Raw genomic sequence first — 23,507 nt, 5'->3', positions numbered from 1 at the left:
AAATCCTACATACAATTAGCCCATTCTTTAGAGCACTTCATTAAAACAAAGAAAAATTAAAAATATCTCTTAACAACTTCTCCACTTTTCATCCCACCACCACCCACCGTCGGAGAAAAAATAAACCCACCACCATGACCTCTAAAGACTGTGGCTCTCACAGTCACTCTCGCCGGAAACTAATCCGGCGAATAATATGGTCTATAATCTTCTTCATTTTCATAATCTTCCTCACGATCCTCCTCGTTTGGGCAATTCTCCAACCTTCAAAGCCACGTTTCCTCCTCCAAGACGCCACCGTCTACGCCTTCAACGTCTCCGGCAATCCACCGAACCTCCTCACCTCCAACATCCAAATCACTCTCTCTTCCCGGAACCCTAACGACAAGATCGGTATCTACTACGATCGTCTTGACGTCTACGCTACGTACCGGAGCCAACAGATCACTTTCCGAACATCGATCCCTTCCACGTATCAAGGACACAAAGAAATCAACATCTGGTCGCCGTTTGTCTACGGAACCTCCGTTCCCGTCGCTCCTTTTAACGGCCTTGGTCTTGACCAAGATCAAGATAATGGTTCCGTTATGTTGATCATTCGTGCTGACGGTAGAGTGAGGTGGAAGGTTGGTACTTTTATTACCGGCAAGTATCATCTTTATGTGAAGTGTCCAGCTTATATAAACTTCAATAATAAAGCTGCCGGAGTTATTGTCGGAAACAACGCCGTTAAGTATACGTTTACCTCTAGTTGTAGTGTTAGTGTCTAAAACGGCGACGGAGAAGAAAAAAAGGTAACCAAATTGTCTACGTTAAATAATTTGTCTTTCGTTAATTACCATGTGAATTGTACATTTTGCTTATACGAATAGCAAATATTTACAGATTCGTGATGTTGTTGTAATGAGTTTTAAGAATTTCAATATTGATCGGATAGTACTTTTATTATAGTTGAATGTTAAAGTATTTTTTAGTGAGTTTGTTTAAAGTATATTTTTACTGAATTTGATGCATCTTCTTCTGATCCTGTCAAATCTACTTTTGTTTGTAAACTTTTGATGATTCTCTTTTGTATATGGTAAAGTTGGACGGCGATAGAGATTAAATTTTAGTTGAATAGATTAGACTCGTTAATGTTTTGTGGACGTTGTGTGATGCTGTCATTGTCCATTTGTCTCCATCTTTTTTTTCTGAAATTAAATAGAGATCCATTGTTCATATAAAGACTTTTATATATTTGTACAATATCACACAAACAATAAATTTATGTGGATTGGATTTATTTTAGTCATATTTAATTATTTATAGTTTCTTTTCATCTATTGGTGTCTGGCTTAAAATATGGTTTTCTTGCACATTACAAAAGCCCATTCCCCTAAAGTTTTGCTACATTCAGATAAAGTTAACTCGTAACGTTACTTAGGGGTCACACCGTGAATATTCTTGGATCTTGAAATGAAAATATATGAGAATCCGGTATTCACTGTTACAAGTACAACTTGCAAGAATTCAGCTAATAGTGCCCTAGTTTTATTATAATTTGCATTTTTATACTTGTTACTACTAAATAATTAGTATCTAGACTTGGCTCTAATGACTCTAGAGAGTGTGTGACGCAAGAGAGAAGACTTATCTCTTGCTAATTTGCATTTTCATACATTCTGATCTCAAACATGGTCCCTTAAATTGACAAATGAAAGAGGAATATATGGTCCTTTAAAACTTAGTATTATTAAAGTGTTGAGAGAAATAATAATATAAGAACCGTTGACGGAAAAAGTCAGTCACCAATATTACGTTGGCCTTCTATCACATGATATACACGCAACGTTCTATATCCCAAATAAAGTTATAAGAAACCTAACCCTTGGATTTTCTTTGATAAAACAAAAAATAAAGTGGTTATGAACGTGCTATGTGGGCTGTTACACACCGGCACTATAGAACGTCCGAGTAAGACTCTGCCAAACTCATAGTATAATTTCCTAGAAAGTGGCCTTTATTCTACCTAACTTCAAAAAAAATTACAATATCGGAATTTTTGAATACTAACTTGATCAATTGTGTGCATATTTAGAATTAAGCAATATTTGATTAAATGGATCTATCTCCAAATACTTTCGCTCAACTAGTTGAATACATTTTTAAAATCAAAACAACTAATTTTAAAATGTGACTAAAATGATGATCTCATCAACCTTAGATAATTCAGTTTGTGTATTCATGACTATTGGGCTTAGCCTATTTATGTTGGGCCTAATTATTATTCGCTAGGGTCTGTTATGATCTAGTGTCTTCGGTTGTAAACCAAATTTTTTTTTTTTGTCATCTAAAATCCATAACTAGTTCACGGTAAAGAATTCTCTAGAGTCAGTGAGGAACCGTCGAACTCACATGGAAAAAACAAAACCCACGACCTTTTACACATTTCACAAGATAATCAGCGGAAGTATTACCACTACGAGGGATATATCTAATAATCAATGAAGAGAATAAATCCTTGTAATACACAAAATTCTAGAAAGACAAGGCTTCTACAATTTGCCATATCATATATGCTTAAATGACATTTTAGTGAGAATTGAGAAACCAAACCTGGAAAAAAACGCCTGCTTAAACCTTGATTCATTGCATGGAAGAACTACATCAAGTAAAAAAGCCTCATACTCATAATAATATTGAAATTTTTTTAATAGTGACTATTAAATAGTCTATAAGAAAGTAGCTAGTTTTAAAAACTACTTAAGCTTTAAAGATTTGAATTGCTTCTCGATTGCTGAAAAAGCTCCTGACCACATTCAAAACCCTATCAAACCATGCAACATATTGTAACGGCACTTTTTTCTTTCTTTTCAAAAAACTAAACCATTGGTTAAGAAATAACCCAGTTGTAATCAATAACAAAATAAAAAATTAGCAAATATGGTCTCAATTAAAACTTTCTTAATAATGGACAAAAAATATAAATATAAAATATACACAAGGAAGAGAAATCGCGTCGTTTTAAATTCGTTTCCTAAATTTATAAAAACGCGTTACATTAACTAAAATCTTTGATTTGAATTAAATCACACAATTATCTCTTTTCTAAAAACACACACTAACATAATCTAATCCCTCTATATATGAACCTCTTCATTAAACCGAACCATTCGTATTCTGAAATCTCTGTTTTTTTTTTTTAATTTAATTTATCTCTCTGGCAAATCGTCGAACACTTATGGGGTCCAAACAACCATACCTAAACGGAGCGTACTACGGCCCATCGATTCCTCCTCCGCCGCCGCCCAAATCTCACCGCAGATCATACGACTCGCCTGGAATCGGATGCTGTTGCTTCAGCTGCATCGGAAACTGCATCGGAAGCTGTCTACGCTGCTGCGGTTGCTGTATCCTAAGCCTGATCTGCAACATCCTCATAGCTGTAAGCGTGATCCTCGGAATCACCGCTTTTATCCTCTGGCTCATCTTCCGTCCCAACGCCGTCAAATTCTACGTCTCCGACGCTAACCTAAACCAGTTCAGCCTCGATCCAAACAACAATCTACATTACAGTCTCGATCTCAATTTCACAATCCGTAACCCTAACCAACGAGTGGGGGTCTATTACGATGAGATCTCGATTTCTGGATACTACGGAGACCAGAGGTTCGGAACTGTGAACGCGACGTCGTTTTATCAAGGGCATAAGAACACGACGGTGGTCGTAGCGAAAATGGAAGGACAGAATCTGGTGGTGCTTGGAGACGGAGCGAGGACGGATCTGAAGGAAGATGAGAAATCTGGGATTTATCGGATCGGTGCTAAGTTGAGGCTAAGTGTTAGGTTTAAGTTTTGGTTTGTTAAATCGTGGAAGCTTAAACCGAAGATTAAGTGTGATGATCTTAAGATACCTCTTGTTGGTGGTTCCTCTAATTCGACCGGAGGGTTTAAGTTTCAGCCAGTGGAGTGTGGCTTTGACTTATCCTAGTCAACTCTCCTAGTTTTATGATTTCTTTATTTTCGTAGTCTTCTTTGCATTAGAAGAATATTATGTTTTCTTTGATTAGTTCATATGGATTAATGAATTTTTATGTGGTGGTCTTGGAGTTGGAAGATATATTTTGTGTTCTTAGTTCCTTACTCATTTTTTTTTCTCTACGAAAAGCGAATCTAAATGCACTAGCTTTATAATCAATTTACAAGTTATAACAATGGCTAAGCTTATTAAAGTGAACGCTGGAAAGAATTAGGATTTCTAAATGGGATAACAACAAATTGCGTTTTGTGTGTATCGCACTAAAAGCCAATCCAAACGGTGCATACAAACACTTTTACTACTTTGTTATGCCCTTTTTCTTTGGCTTTGGAAACGTTTTGTAGAAAAAAAAGTCAAAGTTGAGAAAAGAAAACTTTAGTATTATTACCATCACATCGTTTGTTGTCAAGAAATAGATTGGTTTAACTAAAATAGCAGGTTTGTTAATTCGATTATACTTCATTTCATTTGTAGAAACTAATCTATATATTGCAATTGTGTAATATCTTTTTTGTTTGTTCTGTTCTTGTGGTTTATATATGGTTGATCATTCAGAGATATTACTGAAAGTTCAAACTATAGATTTAATCTTCGGGGTCGACTGTTTCACTTTTGGTAAAAGTTTGTTTTTTCTCAAAAAGACTTTAACAGGTTCATTGTTTTTTCACTTGTCAATGCGTCAATGAGTCTTGCTCATCATTTCTTTAATTCTCCGTATGAGTCACATTCATTGATGCTAATATGGTAACTTCTTTGTCAATTTTCTTGAAAGTCATTACACCAATTCGCATCGTGTTTCATTTTTCTCATGGTATGGTCTCTAAAATCAACTATGTATAGCATAAAATACAAGACACAAAAATAGCCTAAATGTTTGAATCAAACATAAAACGATACGGAAATGAAACACAATGGAGATCGAGTTCCCAAAACAAATTGGTTCATTTAGGTAACCAAAACTGAAGTTTCAATGAATCAAACCAAATCAAAATACATTCACAATCTAAGAAAACAAAAAAAATGTAACCATCCCTCCCTCTTTTACATCATCATCATCAGCTTCATAGCGTCATGCCGTCATCTCCACGACTTATCACAATATTCACAATTTCACATTACGTCATAATTTTGACAACATTTGTATATGATGCAGTCTTGGCTAATATTCAAATTGCCGGAAAAAAAATGACGACGACAAAGTTTTAGTAACAAAAAAAACGAAATACTAAAATAATTCCGACAAAACCCGTAAAATAATTACGAAACTGTTCCACCTAATCTGTAAAAACCGTTGGAAGTAATTAAGCAAAAAAAAACAAAATTAACACATCTGAGAGCCTTGGAAATTGAAACAACAGCTAGTTCTGCTGCTGATGTCATAAACATCAATGACGTCATCCTCATCCCGACCAGGAGATGGCGAAGGGGTGAAGTACGGAGGAGAGTCGCACGGCGTCAAGAACGGTGTTGGATCGCCGGAATATTCCATTGGAACGTCAAGTCGGAGTTCGCCATCACTATCTACTTCCACAGAGGCCACATCATCATCATCATCATCTTCTAATTGATCCAAATCCTCTTCCTCGATTGTGAACAAAAGCCTCGACACTCGCCACTTGTCCGCAGCGGTCACATCCTCCTCCGGCGCCGCAGCAGCAACAGCGTGCTCCTCCATCTGTACAGAAACGATTCCGGTACTTGGCTCAATACGAGAACGAGAGTGATGGTTCTTCTTGCAACACATCAAGAATTGGAAAATGACCTCTTGACTTGCCGGAGACGGTAAAGATCCGGTGCGGCGACAAAAGATGTAGGAGAGTTCGGCGACAAGGATGAGGAGGAAGAAGAGTAAAACAGCGAGAAGTACGGCCCCGGAGTTAGTGAGGGCATGCATTGTTTAAGAGAGTGTGAACAAAAAACTCACTGTGACCGGGGTCGTAGTGTAGTTAAAGCGGGGAAAGTTGACCGGCGTTTATCGGTTACCGGTTGGTCGGAGGAGGTTGGGTTGATGATGATGATTAATGATGTTGGAACTTGTTGGCAGGGGGACACATGAGGAGCTTTTTACAGGTAGCATCAGCTTTTTTAAGGATCATAATTATCATACAAATTAATGATAGTTAATACTTTAGTTGTGGTGTCCTTTGTTTTTTTTTCACATGTCTTTAATTGTGGTGTGTACTGTATGTGCTTCTCAATATATAAATTGTTCTGTTCTGCCAAAGAAGATCACAAAATGAGTGCTAGTTCTATTTTTCTTAAATATACAGAATGGTTGTTGTTATGTTACATCATTTAGTATATATTTTCTGGAATGGTTTTGATTTTTACCATTAAATATGTCTACTTGTCTAATGTATATGCAACTAAGCATAGATAAGTGGACAAATGAATATGAAGAATGTGTGAAGGCGTAACACAGTGAGACTCTTTCATTAACGGAAAAAGGTTTTATTATGGCATTGAGGACAAAGTGAGAAATCAAACAAAGGATTGTTTTAACGCACAAGAAAAAGAAAAAAAAAAACTCAGCTCACATATAACAAAGATTGTACCTTGTTTGCTATATAATAGTAGAGTTTCTAAATAGCAGCGAAGTAATCTTTGCTGAGTTTGGGGTCGGGTTTCATTGACTTCTCACCTGGCTTCCATCCGGCAGGGCAGACTTCATCCGGGTTTTCCTGGATGTACTGTAACGCCTGCAACATTTGAAAACGTATTTAAGCATAACCGCAACCGGGTGAAAGGAAAAGAGTGGTTTTGGAGTTGTGTGTGTTTGTACCTGGAGGGTTCTCATTGTCTCATCAACACTTCGGCCAATACCAAGATTGTTGATGGTGGAATGTTGAATCACTCCTTCCTTGTCGATGATGAAGAGCCCTCTCAGTGCTATTCCCTGTTCTTGCACAAACAATGTTTGTGTCTTTATATTTATTTCAAACACTATTAAAGTTTAAAGGAAGCCAGAGGATAACAGTTTACCTGATCATGGATGAGCACTCCAAAAGATTTTGCAATTGATTTAGTGACATCTGAAACAAGGGGATAGTTCAGATCACCAAGACCTCCAGATTTCCTGTCTGTTTGGACCCACGCAAGATGCGAGAACTGCATGGACAGACACACAAGACGTAAGCATAAGTCGAGCAACTTGCAAACAGATAAGAACACCGGTTCGAATGTGGTGCTAGATTTTTCAATACAAGGATCGGAGATTGAAACAATATGATAGTAATTGTACAGTTATACTTACCACACTATCGACAGAGACACCTAATACTTCTGTGTTCAACTTCTCAAATTCTGAGTAGCGGTCACTGAAGGCAGTAATCTCTAGAAGAAGAAAAAAACAAAAGAAAGAGATTAGCACACAGTGAATCACGGATATTCAATTTCAATATACTTCTCGAGCAATCCCTAACCTGTTGGGCAGACGAAAGTGAAGTCCAAAGGGTAGAAAAAGAGAATCACATACTTCTTCCCAATGTACTCAGAGAGCTTAACCTGAAAAAAATTCATCAATCACCAATTAGTTTCGTGAACACAAAGACGCATAACACAAAAGACTACTCATTTAGCTTCAAACCTTAATGTCTCAGGAAAACTAGAAGCAGGAGCTATGACTAATGTAAGAAAGTAATCAAGATAGAAAAAGAAGGCTCTTTAGACAAATATACCTTGATGAACTCTTGATCGAACACAGCCTCTGCCTCGAAATCAGGAGCCTTGTTTCCAACCAGTGGAAGTTCATCCTATATAACACACATAAGTAAAACTCGTTAACGCATCAAAATCTATCTAAGAAGCAAAGATCAGTCAAATCAACAATTAGAGAACCAGTGTACTGTCTAAACAATTCATCCAACAGACATATCAGGGGTAACAAGTATATCACAAATGTCACTCAATTCAAGCAAACCAGAGATTCAAATTGACAAACGTAAAAGAAAATGTCACTCAAATTTCTGACCTTTTAGAGTAATCTGCAGGAAAGCACATCAATTTATATACCAAAAACCTAACCTTTAGAGCTAATTTAGTAGGAAGAGATTGAATTCGAATTCCAATTCCAATGACACTGAACGAGAAAAAGGATCGACATTGATGAGAGATATAACTTACGGCCTGGGCCTTGACAGCAAAGCTCCGGCGAGAAGTGGAAGTGAGGGAAGAGCGTCGAGCAAAGCCGGAGCGGAGAGCAACAGCAGATGCGGAAGGAGAAGAAAGGGTTCGAAGGAAAGAAACAGATGGAGAGGAAAGTGAAGACTTTACTGGAAAAACCCTAGAAGAGGGTGAAGAGATGAGAGTAGTTGAAGAAGCAACAGACGCCATTGGAAACACACACTCACTTTGTGACTCTCTCTCGAAAGCTACAAATAAAACTTATCTATCTGTCAAATGACCTCTCTCTCTCTCTCTCTTTGTAGTGGAAGCATGAGGTGGAGATAAAGGGGAGGAGGAACCTGGAGAGATAAGCCCCAACGACCCCTACACTTCTAAAACGACGTCGAATGAATCCAAACGACACCGCATTGTGTTTGCAAGCGAAAAAGATGCGACTTGTTGTTGTCCGTCTTCTTCTTCAACCGTGTTGGGCAACTCCGTCTCTCCGTTGCTTTCTTCCTCTGATCGAGGGTTCGATTCCCCATAGCAGATTCAGGTGCATTGTTGTAATCTCTTCATTCTTCAACAACAACTTTCTCAACTCATTATAGTGTACAAAGTTTCGATTTTTTTTTGCTCTCTAATTGTTGTCCTCTGTTTCTCAGTTCATCAATCTTTAACTGATTCTCTCATTGATTCTATTTTTTCAGTTCTGGGAGAAGATATAGGTTGAATCGTGTGACTGCAGATATGGAGACTCAAAACAAACTAGTGGAAAAAGCTAAAAGACCTGCTGGTTTCAGATTGTGCAGAGTCACTGGGTATTTTATTTATCAATCTGTTTTCTTCTATCTTATTTGAAAAAAATTCGACTTTGATATCGTAATTAAGCTTTTTATATTTGTGATCAAGTACGATGACGGAGATAATGGAGATTAAAGCTGAGAATCCCACATTCCATGTATTGTTTATCCCGGGGAATCCAGGTTTTGATTCTACTCTTATGCTCAAAATGCGTGTGTCTGTGCATGCACTTAGATATGACAATTCTGTATCTTGTTTTAGACATTGGCTTTTAATTTTAATTTTTTTTTCCAGGTGTTGTGTCATTTTACAAGGAGTTTTTGGAATCTTTATATGAGTTTCTTGATGGCAATGCATCTATAGTTGGTATGGCTCCTCAAGTCACTCTAGAATCTCGAGTTTGTTTTCTTTGGTTCCTTGTGATTAGAAGATGTTTTTTTATGAGCTTTTGTTTTCTAATGGTGGACTGGTTTGTTTTATTTGTGTAGCTATTGGGCATATATCTCACACGAGCAAGGTACTATAACTTTGTGTTTCGGATTTTGCATGTTTGTATTAATACTACTCTTCTCTCTATATATATCTTAGTTTGCGTTCGAAAGCGTGATAGCTCGATTCATGCTTTTGTTGTTTCCCTTCTTTTAGGACTGGGAGTCTGGGAGGCTGTTTTCGTTTCAAGAACAAATCGATCATAAGGTAATAATAGTTGTTGGAAAAGAAGTCATTTCTCCTGATTGCTCTCGGATTTCAAAGACTTCAAGTTCTTGTATCGTTTATCCCATTGAAGTTAAAGATCTTAATCTGTTTTTAATTATCATACAGATAGATTTTATCAGACAGGAGTTGGAGAGCGTGAATGTTCCAATAGTATTGGTAAGACTTATGGTCTCATATATACAATGGGTTACGTAACATGTTTCCATTCATAGATTGCCTCTTCTTATGACTGTAGACGTCCATTAATTGAGGAATTTACAAATTCTCATGAATATTTAAAATTTGAATCTTAATTGCTCTTGATAGGTTGGGCATTCCATTGGATCTTATATATGCCTTGAAATATTGAGGAAGTTCTCGAAGAAGGTAAAGACGGATTCCTCTAAGTTTCTCTCCATGCTATGTATGCTCTTACATTCTCTGGATTGCTTTGCAGGTGGTATATTGCATTGGCTTATATCCATTTTTGACTTTGAACCAACAATCAACAACACAGTCATTAATCGGGAAACTTGCAGCGTGAGTCCAATAAATGTGATGTATCCTCCTCGATATGAAAAACCAATGAGATCATCTTTATTTAGAATGTTAGGAGATTGTGACCAAATCATGTTGTTGAAATTCAGGTCTTCTGTTCTGTCAGCTACAGCAAGTTTTCTGATTGCATCACTGAGACTGTTACCTATGTCAGCTGCACGGTTGCTTGTGTCCAAATCTGTTGGAGCTTCATGGTCTGATGCTGCTGTTCAAGCTACTTGCACTCACTTGAGGCAGGTAGTAATTGTCTTCTTTCCATATTCACTGATTTTTCTTGGGTTTTACACTTGAACTTAACTGTATAAAATCATTGCAGATAGCCATTGCATCTTCTTTTATTTTCAGTTCTTATTCCCTACTACTATCTATTAAGGCGAGTTAACTTCATCTGATGCATGATTCTTTCATTGCAGTACCACACGATGCGCAATGTTCTCTTTATGGCAAAGTCAGAGTTTAGAGAGGTACTCTTCTTTCAAGTTTCAACAATGTGTCATATAAGAGTTTAGAGAGTTTCATTATGAATTAAAAGTATGCATTTTTAGGTAACCCACTGTTTCATATTTGACTTATAAGCTTGCAGCAGAGCCAGATTGGGATTTCATGAGGGCAAACCAAAACAAGCTTGCATTTTTATTTGGCATTGATGATCACTGGGGTCCATTGCAACTCTTTGAAGAGGTTTAAGTAGTTTCCCTTCTCCTCCGATTAAACAAAAATACATGTTCTGACACATGAAGGAGAGTCTCTCATAGAATCCATTTGTCCAGATTTCTAAGCAGGCTCCGGGTACTTCCTTATCTATCGAAAGGGAAGGTCACACGCACGGATTCAGCTGCACGGTGGCTGGCTCAGAATGGGTTGCGCATCACATAGCCACTCTGATCAAGAACCGGTTTTCACAGCTCCAATAAAGTACATTCCCCTTCCTCTTCCTTAAACACAGTAAACCAGTATGTGTTTTGTTTGTTTTACTAAAACACAGTGTAGTTTAATAATAATTGTCTTTTGGTTATGTAAAAAAAATGTTTGGTATCAGGTCTTGGTAAAACTGAACCACCGTTCGTATATACATTCTTATAGTTTGTTTGTTGGGGTTTAGATAGTAGCGAGTTGGTAAAACACGAATCGTCTTGCAACCACAAAAGTTGCATTAATTCTAATCTTAATCCAATAATTCACGCTTAGTCAACTATAATTGAATACCCCCAAACAAGAAAAATTAGCTTAGTTGGGTTTGACTTTGACATTCTAGTGTATTGAAAAAAGTTGATTAGCTAACGCATTTGCAGAGCAACCACAACAAATACATTTAATGCATAATAACAGAAATTGAGGCTTTGAAGAATGAATGAGAGATTTGCTTAAATATGAAGGATGATGCAACATAAAGGTGACATTTAGTGAAATAAAGAAAAAGAAAAGATAAACCAAAATATAAAAGTAATTTGTATAACTTCATTCAATTTATGTTTTTCTTTGACAAATGAGAAAAAAAAAAGGATGTAGTAGTAATATTTAATTTAAGGGTGGAATTAAATTCGTATTTATCATTTCTTACGTAACGCTCATAATTCTCAACTGCCTCAATTACTACTATATGCATTTATATTTGATTTAAATAATTTCATTACCCTTTTACTATCTTTTGAAACCTATCTCAACTACCCCCTCTTCAATTTTAACCAACTTTAATTCACCCCTAGCATTATGAAAATAATACAATAGATTTTCTAAATTATCATTTTTCTTTTCTTTGCCATTTGCAAGACTTGTGGACACAAAATAAGATCTATAATATTGGTTCCCCAAGGAGACAATAACTAAAATATGAACTCAAACTGGGGTTTAGGTTTGAGTTGTTGGGAGTCAAATATTGGTACCAAACTAAAAGACTTACATACTTGGTTGGAGTAGGACCATAGAGACTAAATTGTTTCATCTGGATCCTAGTACTCCAAATTATCTTTGCTCTGTCTGTGGCAACCAAAAACTCAACAAAATTTTAATCAATATAAAACGATATGTCTTGCTAGGTAACATAGTATTTTAGCCTATATCACCTCTTGGCGTTTACCTCTAGTTTCTTTTCTTTTTTTTTTAATACTTTTGATGTGTCTACCTTGTTTAACAGTTAAAGTGAATCTCTTAACATTTCGTTTACGATAAACCAGTGTAATCAAGAAAACAGAGGAAAACAGAGTAATCAAGAAAACAGAGGAAATTACTCTAACCATTTGTAACAAAGATTGAGAAACATAATCTGGAGAATTTTTAGACATGTTCAAGAAACAGAGTTATACATCTCCACTTTCATAAAAGAGTTATTGATTAAGATTTCTTTTGTGAGAGAAACTCATCTTCGATAAAAGATTTAAAGGTTTACATGAAAATTCACCGGAATAGCTAAAATAAAATGGCCGCATGGTAAAAAAAAAAAAAGTAAACGTGGAAACGAAACAACAACAATAAATGTTTCATCAATACTAAGCATCATCAGTTATAAAAAATAATCTTTCATCCATTTTAAGCAAAGTTAGTGCTATTCACGCTCCACTTCAAGTCTGGTCTAAAAATGGAGCGTGATTAGCACTACCCTAAAGACAAAACAACTATAGAGAAATATCAAAAGGACAACCCATAAAAATACGGTTTGGTTTAGTTTAGATTTCGGTTTGAGATCCCTCGATTACATACACACAACACAAAAAGAAACACGGGTTTGGATCAGTTCCTCCACCAGGTCTTCTTGCGTCTGGTGTTGGCAGCGGGAGCTGTTGTTGTAGCGGCAGAAGTGTTTTGATGATGGAGGAAATCGAGAAGAACGGTGCTTTTGCATTTAGGACATTTAGGGTCATCTTCAGAAAGCATAACGTACATAAGGCAACGAGGGCAACCTACAAGAACCATTGAGGTTGTTGTTGTGTCGATCTCGTCCTCCTGGTTCGTTTCAGACGAAACGCATGAGCTCGGTGAAGTTGAGTTGGATCGGGTCGGTGATCGAACAAGACTCATCTGGCTGGCTTGAGAAGAGGGCGGCGAAAGATTCAGCCTCAGCTCAATCTTAGGGCCGTTCTTGTTTCTCCGGCTCATCGATCTCTCTCGCTCTCTCTCTCTTTGGTGTTTGAGAAAGAGGTTTTGGAATTATTGAGAAAGTCGTCTTCTTGTTGGTTATGCTTATGCCATTTTATAAAACAAACACACAAAAGTTGGTTAGAGGAAGGAGAGAGAGAGAGAGAGAGAGAGAGAGAGAGAGAGAGAGAGAGAGAGAGAGAGAGAGAGAGAGAGGGAGATGTATTCATTAAGGCCTAATCTAATTATGATAGGTGAGATGTATATACTCCAATAAATAGTACAACGATAATACGACTAGTCTCTTTTACTGCTAACAATTATTTTTGCTGAACCAGCTGAAGAGAAATAAATTATTTTTAAAAATAAAATAAATGTCAATGCTGACATGTTTGTTTCAAAGTAAACTATAAATGTGAGCTCGGTGAAATCGTTTTGGTAATTCTAATTACTTCAAGTCGATATAGCTCATCTATGATCTCGAGCAGTGGAATTTTTTTTTTTTTTTTAACATCACAAATTAAGATCCCAAATTGGATGAGAGCAAACGCAAGGCAAAAAAAAATCGCAAGTCCAAAGTTTTTTTTCTTGGTTATAAAAAAAAAGTAATATGCTTTGACAAAATGGGTTTTAACTTTTTGAACTGAAAGTAACCATACTTTTAAGTCTTTTAGTTGCGCTATACCACTGACACGGTCCACGGAACTAGTCGAGCAATATACGTGCTAGATTTGTAGACGTAAAATCATTCATTCTAAATTCTAATGCATACATAGTACTGTACTCTCGAGTAATCTCAGCTTAGTTCAATATTTGCTTTTAACTTATTCCATTTTGTTGTTTTATATCTGTTTGTGTACAATGATACAGTATATACGTTTATGTATTAGTGTAATAGAATGTTATCAGTGTATGTTTATAGGTTTATTACGGGGTTTTAGTTTTTTAAGATTTGAAACAACAATATTTACTACTCCATTTTACAATACTTGCAGTCGTAAAAACTTGTAAACTAGCTTTGAACACTTAGGGTCATTTATAATATGGAGTATATTATCAAGAAGGAAGAAATACGAATAGTAATTGTTGACCGAAAAGATATAAAATATAGTAGTATTTGAAATGTATTAATGGAAACAGATATACGTACATGTAAAGGTGTCTTAATCGAAGCAGTAAAGGAATTAAATGTATATTAATGTTAATCACAGGATTTACTAAATCTTCTAAAGAAACTTACAAGATATCAAAAAAAAAAAAGGCTACGTCAAAGTTAATTGTTACTATGACTTATTATGACTACAACAATAATAGTATCATGTAACCTCACACCAAAAGCAAGCTATTAATATTGCAGTGTGAGTTAATTTCCCATGTGAAGTTATTTAATGACTTATTTTTTTCTTTGTAAGATTAAATTGATAAACACAAATTTATCATTTTTGCCTATTAAAAACAAAAGATAATAAATATATAATAACACGGAAGAAGTAATATCTTCCGAACTACTAGTATAATAAAAGCTGGCAACCTTACAATTAATTTCATTTAATTGACACTATGACCATGCTTGGCTGGATTTACAATTAATGTTAAGAGATAAGTATGAATTTTTGGATTTGGTACCTTATATTCTTATGTTACAATAGATGTAGAAATTGCATGGAATTAAAATGTGAAAAAATGACGAGACAAAAAAAAAAAAAAAAAAAATTACAGTTCCCTTTTGTCTATAAAACATAAAATAAGTGCAACGTTTTTAAACAGAAAATAAATTACTTTGTGTTTTTCACGTCAAACTTTGATAGTCTATATTTTCTTAATACATTTGAACATTAAGTTCGACCGTATTTGAACGATGGATAGACGCGTCGGATCATAATAAATACGGCTAATCTAATTAAATTAAATGCATATTAATCAATGATTCAGTTTCGTTGACTAATAAAGCCCCTTTATAGATACGTGAATCTTTAGGATTAAACTGATAGCGTTCGTGTAAACGACATGGGCAGACTAACAAACGTTTTGATTACTTTAGAAATTTTTCGTTTAATTTAATTATTCTCTACGTCACAATACAAAATCTAAAGTAATAATTCTCGCAACGGTATTATGAATGTTTTCTCAAGTAAAGCTAAAGTTTTAACTGAACATTGTGTCTTTGTTAGTCCTACTCTTTACTCTTTAGAGCATAATAATCGGTAGTCTCTTATAATGGGTTGTTAAATTTTTATGAATTAATTGTGTATTGTTTTGAATATAAGAATTCATAGTCTCTTAGATAAAATTTTTTTTTATTTATTGGTAGGTTCTAATTTTGGGTCTCTTATTTTTTAAAATATTATTTTTTTAAATTTAAAAATTTTAAGTAGAATAGAAGTGGTATAAATGTGTAAACATTTAGAATTTTATTAAATTAGAAAATATTGCATTTTAATTAATTTTGAAGCATAGAAAACATAATAAAAACATTAATACATATTACAAGTGCAATTCTTAAAAGGAGATAACAATGTACTCTAAAATTATACAATCATGTGTCAAGAACAGAAACAGTTACTAATCATCATTAGCTAACACAAATAACAACATCAAAAACAAAACGGATCATCAACACACAATGTACCTGCTGAGACCATAACCGGTTCAATGTTTAAAAAACCAAACTGCTCAATCAGACGAGGCTGTGTTTCACAGTCGTCACAACCATGCCCAAGCTTGCCACCCAAACCGCATCCAACTGAGTACACCGACCTAAATAGAAGCAAGAAAATGGCAATGGTAAGCACATATAATTAAACTTGGTTAAGAACAATGGAAACGTTTCAAGGACTCACATGCCGGTGGGTTGAATTGCTAAAGCAAGGAGATAGCAAAAGCCAGCAGCAATTTGCACGACAGGGATGTTCTCCAAGGCACCCAACAGAGGTTGAGGCAACGAACAGCTATGGTCAGTATCATTACCGAGTCTTTCATCGCTTCCCCATGATAATGTATAGACTCTGCCTTCTCTCGACAAAACCGCCGTGAAGTAATTTCCTATCGTAGCTTGTACCACAAAGATCTCCGTCAAGGACTTGACCCGCTGAGGAGTTGTGATCAGCTTAGTTTCTTGGACTTCTGACTTAGATTTGCTAAAACAATCTTTTCCAAAGGCATAAACTTCACCAGCATCACTGATTAATATTGTTCTATCAGTGCCAACAGCTGCTTGAATGATACAGATCCCGTTAAGTGACCTCCAACACAATGTACCTCCAATGAACTCAACCTTTTTGACTATTTAAACCAAACTGAATCATAAGAGAAAAGAGTAACCTGATTGGTCGAGGCTGCCAAGAGTCTTGAGTGGTTCCCAGCCCAAGTTGTCCTGAACCATTAAATCCAAAGGAGTAGACAACACAAGTTGGACCAAAAGAGAGAGAGAACAATAAAATGAAGTTTTTTTTTTGTTCTGTTTCTTGGGTTTGCGGTGGAATTCACAGGGAAGAAAAAGAACGGACTTTAATCATTTTTTCGATTCTTCTTCTTCCTCTACGATCATGTGTCAAGAACACAAACAGACCCACATCCGTTCAAACGGTAAACAAACGAACCAATTCAAAACACAAACACAAACGGAACAACTCGGAAAACAAACACAAACGGACCAAATCGGAACACAAACACATGCACACCAAGAACCCTAATCCGTTTAAAGCATCAATTATCAATCGGATCCAAGAACACACCAACAATCCAATAACTCGAACAAACATCAAAAACCCTAATTTCAAGCATCCAAAATCAAATCAACCTAACAGTTTACCTAATCATACTACTGTTGTCAAAAACTTACCCTCTCAATCGAATTGATCCAATCTATTCTGATTGAATCGCCTTCTCCTTCAAATCCCCTCTGATACAATCACAACGACGATTGAAATCGCCACCTCTACAGTCGCCTCCGATAAGATCACCGCCGATTCAAATCGCCTACGACCCAACACTCCATTGATTTTATTACCCCGATTATAGCAAATCTTTCTGACATCAAATCGAGTCTTTGATCGCGAGAGGTAGAGAGGTAGAGAGAAAGAGAGAAATATGCGTGAAAAAAAAATTAACTTTTTGTTTTTATCTGTTAACCAATGAAAAATGGACACGTAGCGTTTCTTAATTTTGATTTCAGTATGTTGTATTAGAGAGCCTCTTCAATTTTTCCTTTTCCTTTCATTTATTTTTTTGCTTCATAAACCTAAAAACCCCACTAACATCCCCCGATATTGATGCTCTTAGTCTTTATCGCTTTGCAAGAACCTACCTAAGAGACGCAAGATCAGGAAAACATTAATGTCATCATGTAGTATACAATATATGTTCCTGAGAACTGAGATCGGACACTAAAAGTAAAACACTGAAGATTTGGCTTTGAGCACGAGTTTATTCATAATTCTCAACTACTACTACAACAACTATTTAAAACCTTAAAATAGTGAAAGTTAATATAGAAACTGGATATTAAGAATAAAGCCCAAATTAAAAAGCCTGGCCCAGTAACAGTTAAGTATTAAACAGACTTTGCAAAAGACGGCTGGTTAAGTAAAAAGGGTAGGAATGGTGTTTTTTATGTCGTATCCGCCGACAAGGCGGCAATTAATGGTGTCTGTGGGTTTTTTCGCGGCGGGCGTTTCTCTCTTCGTCGCTGGAGCGTATCTTTCACTTGCCAACATCGCACCGCAACAAGATCGCGTCAAGGCTCGGAATGATTTCGTCAAGGATCGACTCAGGAAATGGCTCGACGACTAGAGCTCAATAATATTATTATTATTAGTCTGTTATTACTGGGGTCTTTGTGAGGGGTGTAGGCGAACTGAATCTCAAATGTCCAGCTCGTGTAAAATTCATGCTCTTACATGTTTGGATCATTACCAGTTCATTCAAATTCATGTTTAAAGTCACTTACATATATGAGAATCACTCTTTGAACAAAACTAGCTAACAGAGAGAAAATGTAGATGTAATAATTGTCTTTTAGATTTCTGTTATCTCTGCGCTGAAAATGTGAATAAGAATTGCATGATCATATTACCATCTTGATTTCCTAGCATTCTGGTTTTCGCCTTTGGCGGCATCTGATAACCGCGACTTTGAAACGGATCCACCACGGAAGTTACTTAGTCTCGAACCTGAGACGAGATGGTGATCTTTTGAAGAAGCCTTGTTTGGTTTATAAGCTAGTGTTTCATCTAAATACCCTTTAGGTTCAACCTCAATAGATCTTCCCCAATCCAATCCTCCATCTCCTCCACTCTTTTGAAGCTTCTCGCTCTGTACAACCCAATCAACACAATCCGATATGCTTCTTTGTAGAGAAAGGCTTTTCCTTGGCGTTGATTTTCTCCCTCTGTTCTCTTCACCATAAGGCCATTTATAGCTCTTGTTGTCTATGTTCAGTTCTATGGAATGAAGATCGCTTTCTCCTCCTGAATCCTCTTCATTTCCATCCTCGACTTCTCCGTCTTCAGTGTTATATGAACCGAAACCAATGTGGTGGTGGTTCAAGTACTCTCCAGTCTCTTCGTTATGTAACTGAGTATGAGGCGGTTCACGGATCTTCTCTTTACATCTTTTCGCTTTGAGGTAGGTTTGAAGCTGGTTCCTTAGCTTATCAACAGCTGCATTTTTCTCCTCGAGCTGATGCTTAGCTTCTGAGAGTTTCATTTGCACTCTCTCTTCCCGCAATGCATCTGCTAACTGCAACATCTCTCTTTCCTTTTCGACTTCTTCTTTGACTTTAAAGGATTCCCTCTTCAGTTCTTCAACTTCGGCTTTGTCTTCGCTTATGTCTCTTGCTAGTTCATCACAAACTTTCTCGACCATCACTCTCGCTCGCTTCTCGTTCTCGATTTCTTTCACTGCTTTCATCAGAGCTGATTTTGTTTCAGCCAATTCTTTGCCCAATTTCTTGTTCAAGCTCTCAAACCTTCGCCTCAGCTTCCTCTCCACTTCTAGCTCACCAGCAACAGATTCGATTGCAGCCTCGACAACTTCCTGCTCGTTGCTTTTCCATGCTGCCTTCTCTTCAGCAAAACGCTTCATCAAGTAGCTGATGTCATTGTTTTCAGGTTTATGTTCGTGAATTACCTGATTGACCTGTAAGCGAGCTCTTTCAAGCTCAGAATGTAAAGCAGAGACGAGAGACATGCTAGAAGATGGACGATCATCTTGACCCCACATCCTGTTAATGATTTTGAGAAGCTCTTTTGATGTTGTGAGAGCGTTACTACAATCCTTCAACCGTGTTTTGACTCCCACAGTTGATCCATTCGGTGTCTCCACCCGTGATCGAGTCTCAATCTACATTGGGAAAAACCATGTGAAATCTATCTGTAAATCTCTTTGTTGCACGCATAGTGGATTTACAGATGATCAAGGCAAACAATCTAAATCATAACAAAGTCAGTCTCTCATAGTTGCTTGTAGACGTAAATGTGAGGTTTATGTGCATAACAAACAAAGATTTTATGTATGTAAGCGTCCAAAGTGAATTGGAAACTCTAACTGCAATCTCAACTAACAGCCTACAGAGCCTATAATTCTCAATCAAGCACTTTCTTCTAGTAGCATTTGATACGAACAGCTCAATCAAAAACCGAAATTGGTCTGACACAAAAGTATGAAAGCTGCATATAGAAAAATTTCTCCACAATGCTCAAAGAAACAGCCCCAAAGAGTAAAAAGAAAAAGAATTAAACTTACATCCATGAAGCTGCCATTGCTAATAGGATCTCTAGCCCCCACATTGCAGTCTCCAAGCCTAAGCTTCTGTACAGTTGATGAAGCTCTTCTCTGGCGACTTCCAGTCCCTGATCTTTCCATCCTCTACAAAAAATCAATAAGATTCTCAGCTCCCCGATAGAAGTAAAGTAAGCATGGAAAGCCAAACTCTTCGCATTGTCCATAGCCAGATTTAGCGTTATATACAACTTTGTTAGGTCTCAATGATAAGAGAATCTAGGCCTAAATTATTCACCAATAAATCAACCTCTAAAAAACCACCAACTAACTACCTCCATATGATGAAGGAATGAAACAAAAAAAAAAACTAGTAGAAGAGCCCAATTATGCAAGAATAAACGGGCACCAAACTTATAAAGAAACGCCCTTTCATATGTTGTTTTTAGAGCACATGACAAAAGATTCCGAAGATCAAAACAGTTTTCTATTCTTCTCTAATCCCACTCCTTAACATCAATCAGAAGCTTTACGACCTTGAATGAATATAATACTCATAGAGGTTGCCAAAGAAAAATCACAACTTTGACTAAATTCAGACCTCAGAATCACAACAAAGATTTATCAATTTTGTATCAGTTAAAGAGAAGTTGAGAGATCTTTATAACTTCCCCCAATATCAATATATTAGTATAATAGTTATTCCCTCTCTCTCTCTCTCTCTCTCTCTCCTTTGATCGGTCAGAGAATTAAAGCACATGGCATCCAGCAAGAACTTGGAATCACAGCACATTCCCGTCACACTCAACCAATCATAACAACAACAACAACAACAAAGCTTTTTTTACCTCAGAGACTGGACTATGCGACGGATCAGAAAGATGAGGCGGAAGAGAACCAGAATGAACAGACGATCTCGGGGGAGGAAGCGGCGCAATTCTCTCTTTCCTACTCTTCCTAATCATTGGCACAGCCTCCTCCTCCACCACCAATCTCGGTGAAGGCATCTCGTTCATCTCCCACAACGTCGCAGCTAACTTCCTAGCAGAAACAGGAGCAGCAGCTACTTTACCGGATTTGCTCCCACAGTGAGACGGAGACGCGGCGTGTAATAAAGAACCGTTGGAAGCAGCTGCTCGTGGAGAAGGAGATCGTCCCATGAGTCTCCATGTAGGTACAGGAGTAGTGGATCCTCCTCTTTTACCAACTACGATCGCTCTTTTAAACCTGTAACCTTCACGGAGGATCGAAGAAGTCGACGACGTCGGCGATGAACATCCACGTTTCCTGATTTTACCTAGTAGAAGAAGATTCTCTACGCTTTGCTTTTGCCTCGGCATTTTTCAAAATACAATCCTTAGATCTCCTCCTCTCTCTCTCTCTCTCTCTCTCTCTCTCTTTACCTTTTACCATAAACCCAAAAACAAAAAAAACAAAAAAAAAATAATCACCGATCTGTAAAGCAGAAATACAAACAAAAAAAAAATCGAAGTTTTGGAGAAGAGGAGTGATGAAGAACACTTTACAGAGAAAACTTCAGAGCATTTTTATGGCTTCTTCCTTCGTCTTCTACAAGAGATTAAAGTTTGGATTGAGAAAAGTGAAGACTTCGCAATTTTAGGGGAATTTGGAAGGAAATGGCGGTTTTTGGTATCAGTGTGTGTTGTTATGCTGAAAGTGTAAAGGGAAAAGAAAAAGATGATTGGAGTACTGATCCTGTGTGATAAGGAACACTGTCACATGTCCACGTGGTTTGATCTCTGTGGGGGATAATGGATGTTGTTGCTCCGTGATTTACAGGGTGGATTATTTGTTAACCGAATTAAACCGATATAATTAAATCGAAAACCGAAAATATTTACTTAAATCGGAGCACTGTAAATTGTTTAAGAAGCCATAACGTAGATTGAATATTTTGGTTCTCAGTTTTGGGTTAGTCCGGTTTTTTTATTTGTTTGTTTTTTTTAAATGTTGTGGCCGAAAAAAATAAAATAAAGAATAGTACTCTGTTAAGTTTCTAAATTATTTAATAAGTTAGGGTTGGATCGACTTCCTTGGAATTCTATATCCATACATAACAAATTAAGGTCGGATCGGCAAATTTCATATATATTATTTTCCAAATATTTGTGTAGTGAAGTTTTGAATTTATATAACTATATTTCACAGTGTTTGAAGGATCGTTGAGAACTTCGGTTAGGATAAAGTACATCTGCTTAAAAGTAAAATAAGGAACTTGATGGGAATGGGATTTTATATGAGTTGATCTGGAGATTGGATCGTGTTTTCTTAAACTTCGTGTTTGCGTTGAATGTACTTGATTTAACATTTGAACTGATATTAGACTTATTAGTACATTTGATCACTTGACCATCAATGACGCATATGTGAAATACGTGACGCATCAATGGTTTCTTTAAAATTCTTTATAAACGATCATTTTGAATGGTACACAAATTGATATATTTCTCTTGATCTCAACTGAAAGCACTCTGTAGGTCAAGTCAATTATTGTGTGAATCAATAAAAGACCAAGTAATCTTATATCGAACCAAGATTTTTTATTTAGGTAACATATATATATAGATAGGCTAAGAAAGTGTGGTTCGTTTTGGTTTGGTATATAATCCTAAGGTGGAGCCCATATCGTGTTAATCTCATGCTTATGACTCATAAATCATATGATCATGTTCCCATGTACCCCTTTTTGTCTATTAAACCGGTGAGAGTGAACCGGTGTGTGCTTAAATTACTCATTACATATGGGTCTATCTATTATTCCATGTGTTTAGATAATCATTTCAATTCGGTTCTTGAAGTTTTTATATATTCCCAAAATCTCTTTCTTAGTGTAGATGGATGTGTATACGAATATGGATATTACAGATTTCATAAAACATGAATACTAGTATGATGTTCTCAAGATATGTACCTATACACTAGTCGGTTATTAATTGACTAAACTGAACAATTGAAACTAAAAATATCTAACTGTACAAATAAAATCCACTGCCACGTCGTTTTTACCAAATGCTAGCTGATGTAACTATTTGTGCCGAAAGTAACTTAAAGTATTTTGTTCAAAATTCTAATGTTACAAAAAACACAGTACACTTTGTTTTCCGAGTACTTTCTGACAGAACACTTGTTACTATTAATGGTGAATCCGAAAGGAAAAAAGAAAAAATATTTTGAAAAGACAATTCAACCTAGAAATAGTTACGTTGGATCTGTGTTCATGTCAAAATACATAGGTGCCAATAAATAAAACATCAAAATACATAGTGTATATAATTAATTAATTGCGTAGTAAACATTCAAAAAGTACGAGAGAGATTAAAATATATACGAGTCAGTTAGGCAGGCCCAACTAGGATCTAAATGCCCAATAAAGAACTATGGAAATGGTTTCAAAACTTTATTCTAATGGGTTTGTCACTTTGTTGTATTAAACTTCTAACATCATTTTATTTTTGGTATGAATTAGTACTTTGGTTTATGTAAATTATACCCGAATAATTGGATATCTATGCTA

The 23,507-nt window shown here is 36.3% G+C and overlaps 8 protein-coding genes and 1 non-coding gene across 18 annotated transcripts; 4 read left to right on the top strand and 5 right to left on the bottom strand.

Moving 5' to 3' along the window:
• Nucleotides 1-13: 13 nt before the first annotated feature.
• On the top strand, nucleotides 14-973 carry LOC104775177 (NDR1/HIN1-like protein 1). Its single transcript, XM_010499425.3, has one exon. It carries the CDS (start codon nucleotides 135-137, stop codon nucleotides 768-770), a length of 636 nt encoding a protein of 211 aa, XP_010497727.1. The 5' UTR covers nucleotides 14-134; the 3' UTR covers nucleotides 771-973.
• A 1,010-nt stretch (nucleotides 974-1,983) lies between these two features.
• LOC104775317 (NDR1/HIN1-like protein 2) lies at nucleotides 1,984-4,099 on the top strand. Its single transcript, XM_010499474.3, has one exon. The coding sequence runs from the start codon at nucleotides 3,221-3,223 to the stop codon at nucleotides 3,968-3,970; it is 750 nt and encodes a 249-aa protein (XP_010497776.2). The 5' UTR covers nucleotides 1,984-3,220; the 3' UTR covers nucleotides 3,971-4,099.
• A 1,062-nt stretch (nucleotides 4,100-5,161) lies between these two features.
• On the bottom strand, nucleotides 5,162-6,234 carry LOC104775047 (uncharacterized). The gene is made up of 2 exons (XM_087492279.1): nucleotides 5,781-6,234; nucleotides 5,162-5,693 (listed from the first exon to the last, which is right to left on the bottom strand). The coding sequence occupies exons 1-2, from the start codon at nucleotides 5,910-5,912 to the stop codon at nucleotides 5,340-5,342; spliced, it is 486 nt and encodes a 161-aa protein (XP_087348405.1). The 5' UTR covers nucleotides 5,913-6,234; the 3' UTR covers nucleotides 5,162-5,339.
• Nucleotides 6,235-6,453: 219 nt separating this feature from the next.
• LOC104774746 (2-Cys peroxiredoxin BAS1, chloroplastic) lies at nucleotides 6,454-8,580 on the bottom strand. Its single transcript, XM_010499240.3, has 7 exons — nucleotides 8,141-8,580; nucleotides 7,696-7,770; nucleotides 7,441-7,522; nucleotides 7,272-7,351; nucleotides 7,001-7,126; nucleotides 6,801-6,914; nucleotides 6,454-6,717 (listed from the first exon to the last, which is right to left on the bottom strand). The coding sequence occupies exons 1-7, from the start codon at nucleotides 8,348-8,350 to the stop codon at nucleotides 6,601-6,603; spliced, it is 804 nt and encodes a 267-aa protein (XP_010497542.1). The 5' UTR covers nucleotides 8,351-8,580; the 3' UTR covers nucleotides 6,454-6,600.
• LOC104774876 (uncharacterized) lies at nucleotides 8,526-11,248 on the top strand. Of its 6 annotated transcripts, none has more exons than XM_010499297.3 (13): nucleotides 8,526-8,678; nucleotides 8,833-8,943; nucleotides 9,035-9,108; nucleotides 9,221-9,292; nucleotides 9,415-9,443; nucleotides 9,572-9,622; nucleotides 9,749-9,799; nucleotides 9,950-10,009; nucleotides 10,080-10,162; nucleotides 10,270-10,417; nucleotides 10,594-10,644; nucleotides 10,757-10,861; nucleotides 10,951-11,248. In XM_010499297.3, the coding sequence occupies exons 1-13, from the start codon at nucleotides 8,530-8,532 to the stop codon at nucleotides 11,092-11,094; spliced, it is 1,128 nt and encodes a 375-aa protein (XP_010497599.2). In that variant the 5' UTR covers nucleotides 8,526-8,529; the 3' UTR covers nucleotides 11,095-11,248. The 6 variants fall into 6 exon arrangements, 1 of the variants encoding a protein (XP_010497599.2); XR_002037924.2 differs by having other exon boundaries at nucleotides 8,530-8,678; nucleotides 10,767-10,861; XR_765637.3 differs by having other exon boundaries at nucleotides 8,530-8,678; nucleotides 10,764-10,861.
• A 1,432-nt stretch (nucleotides 11,249-12,680) lies between these two features.
• Nucleotides 12,681-13,460, bottom strand: LOC104774622 (protein GL2-INTERACTING REPRESSOR 2). The gene has a single exon (XR_015584893.1). It is a non-coding gene; the product is annotated as a protein GL2-INTERACTING REPRESSOR 2 (transcript).
• A 2,255-nt stretch (nucleotides 13,461-15,715) lies between these two features.
• Nucleotides 15,716-17,509, bottom strand: LOC104704426 (uncharacterized). Of its 4 annotated transcripts, none has more exons than XR_015584715.1 (4): nucleotides 17,094-17,509; nucleotides 16,574-16,625; nucleotides 16,093-16,462; nucleotides 15,716-16,009 (listed from the first exon to the last, which is right to left on the bottom strand). XR_015584715.1 is itself a non-coding variant. In XM_087491877.1 (4 exons), the coding sequence occupies exons 2-4, from the start codon at nucleotides 16,632-16,634 to the stop codon at nucleotides 15,847-15,849; spliced, it is 594 nt and encodes a 197-aa protein (XP_087348003.1). In that variant the 5' UTR covers nucleotides 16,635-16,789; nucleotides 17,094-17,317; the 3' UTR covers nucleotides 15,716-15,846. The 4 variants fall into 4 exon arrangements, 2 of the variants coding, with proteins under 2 accessions (XP_087348003.1, XP_087347974.1); XR_015584724.1 differs by having other exon boundaries at nucleotides 16,093-16,494; nucleotides 17,094-17,329; XM_087491877.1 differs by having other exon boundaries at nucleotides 16,574-16,789; nucleotides 17,094-17,317.
• A 319-nt stretch (nucleotides 17,510-17,828) lies between these two features.
• LOC104774325 (uncharacterized) lies at nucleotides 17,829-18,228 on the top strand. The gene has a single exon (XM_010498987.2). It carries the CDS (start codon nucleotides 17,852-17,854, stop codon nucleotides 18,041-18,043), a length of 192 nt encoding a protein of 63 aa, XP_010497289.1. The 5' UTR covers nucleotides 17,829-17,851; the 3' UTR covers nucleotides 18,044-18,228.
• Nucleotides 18,154-21,684, bottom strand: LOC104774422 (uncharacterized protein At5g41620). Of its 2 annotated transcripts, none has more exons than XM_010499059.3 (4): nucleotides 21,499-21,684; nucleotides 20,821-21,375; nucleotides 19,997-20,119; nucleotides 18,154-19,594 (listed from the first exon to the last, which is right to left on the bottom strand). In XM_010499059.3, exons 2-4 carry the CDS (start codon nucleotides 21,310-21,312, stop codon nucleotides 18,323-18,325), a joined length of 1,887 nt encoding a protein of 628 aa, XP_010497361.2. In that variant the 5' UTR covers nucleotides 21,313-21,375; nucleotides 21,499-21,684; the 3' UTR covers nucleotides 18,154-18,322. The 2 variants fall into 2 exon arrangements, with proteins under 2 accessions (XP_010497361.2, XP_087347947.1); XM_087491821.1 differs by having other exon boundaries at nucleotides 20,821-21,369; nucleotides 21,494-21,653.
• Nucleotides 21,685-23,507: the final 1,823 nt, after the last annotated feature.

This window comes from Camelina sativa, chromosome 1 (assembly GCF_030686135.1).
Source record: "Camelina sativa cultivar CO46 ecotype springtype chromosome 1, ASM3068613v1".
Taxonomy (NCBI): Eukaryota; Viridiplantae; Streptophyta; class Magnoliopsida; order Brassicales; family Brassicaceae; genus Camelina; species Camelina sativa.
Note: the sequence above shows the minus strand (reverse complement) of the source record. Positions and strands in the feature narration are given on the sequence as shown.

What these genes read in the sequence shown, in the direction of transcription:
- LOC104775177 (XM_010499425.3), top strand. Translation starts at nt 135, where the DNA reads ATGACCTCTAAAGACTGTGGCTCTCACAGTCACTCTCGCCGGAAACTA.
- LOC104775317 (XM_010499474.3), top strand. Translation starts at nt 3,221, where the DNA reads ATGGGGTCCAAACAACCATACCTAAACGGAGCGTACTACGGCCCATCG.
- LOC104775047 (XM_087492279.1), bottom strand. Translation starts at nt 5,912, where the DNA reads ATGCATGCCCTCACTAACTCCGGGGCCGTACTTCTCGCTGTTTTACTC. An exon ending in CGTCTCCGGCAAGTCAAGAG is followed by an intron (nt 5,694 to 5,780) that starts GTCATTTTCCAA and finishes GTTTCTGTACAG; the next exon opens with ATGGAGGAGCACGCTGTTGC.
- LOC104774746 (XM_010499240.3), bottom strand. Translation starts at nt 8,350, where the DNA reads ATGGCGTCTGTTGCTTCTTCAACTACTCTCATCTCTTCACCCTCTTCT. An exon ending in CACTTTCGTCTGCCCAACAG is followed by an intron (nt 7,352 to 7,440) that starts GTTAGGGATTGC and finishes TTCTTCTTCTAG; the next exon opens with AGATTACTGCCTTCAGTGAC. An exon ending in GAGTGCTCATCCATGATCAG is followed by an intron (nt 6,915 to 7,000) that starts GTAAACTGTTAT and finishes GTGCAAGAACAG; the next exon opens with GGAATAGCACTGAGAGGGCT.
- LOC104774876 (XM_010499297.3), top strand. Translation starts at nt 8,530, where the DNA reads ATGAATCCAAACGACACCGCATTGTGTTTGCAAGCGAAAAAGATGCGA. An exon ending in TGGCAATGCATCTATAGTTG is followed by an intron (nt 9,293 to 9,414) that starts GTATGGCTCCTC and finishes TTATTTGTGTAG; the next exon opens with CTATTGGGCATATATCTCAC. An exon ending in ATATATCTCACACGAGCAAG is followed by an intron (nt 9,444 to 9,571) that starts GTACTATAACTT and finishes CCCTTCTTTTAG; the next exon opens with GACTGGGAGTCTGGGAGGCT.
- LOC104704426 (XM_087491848.1), bottom strand. Translation starts at nt 16,634, where the DNA reads ATGGTTCAGGACAACTTGGGCTGGGAACCACTCAAGACTCTTGGCAGC. An exon ending in TGGCAGCCTCGACCAATCAG is followed by an intron (nt 16,463 to 16,573) that starts GTTACTCTTTTC and finishes TCATTCAAGCAG; the next exon opens with CTGTTGGCACTGATAGAACA. An exon ending in GCAATTCAACCCACCGGCAT is followed by an intron (nt 16,010 to 16,092) that starts GTGAGTCCTTGA and finishes GCTTCTATTTAG; the next exon opens with GTCGGTGTACTCAGTTGGAT.
- LOC104774325 (XM_010498987.2), top strand. Translation starts at nt 17,852, where the DNA reads ATGGTGTTTTTTATGTCGTATCCGCCGACAAGGCGGCAATTAATGGTG.
- LOC104774422 (XM_010499059.3), bottom strand. Translation starts at nt 21,312, where the DNA reads ATGCCGAGGCAAAAGCAAAGCGTAGAGAATCTTCTTCTACTAGGTAAA. An exon ending in CGCATAGTCCAGTCTCTGAG is followed by an intron (nt 20,120 to 20,820) that starts GTAAAAAAAGCT and finishes GATTTTTTGTAG; the next exon opens with AGGATGGAAAGATCAGGGAC. An exon ending in GCAATGGCAGCTTCATGGAT is followed by an intron (nt 19,595 to 19,996) that starts GTAAGTTTAATT and finishes TTCCCAATGTAG; the next exon opens with ATTGAGACTCGATCACGGGT.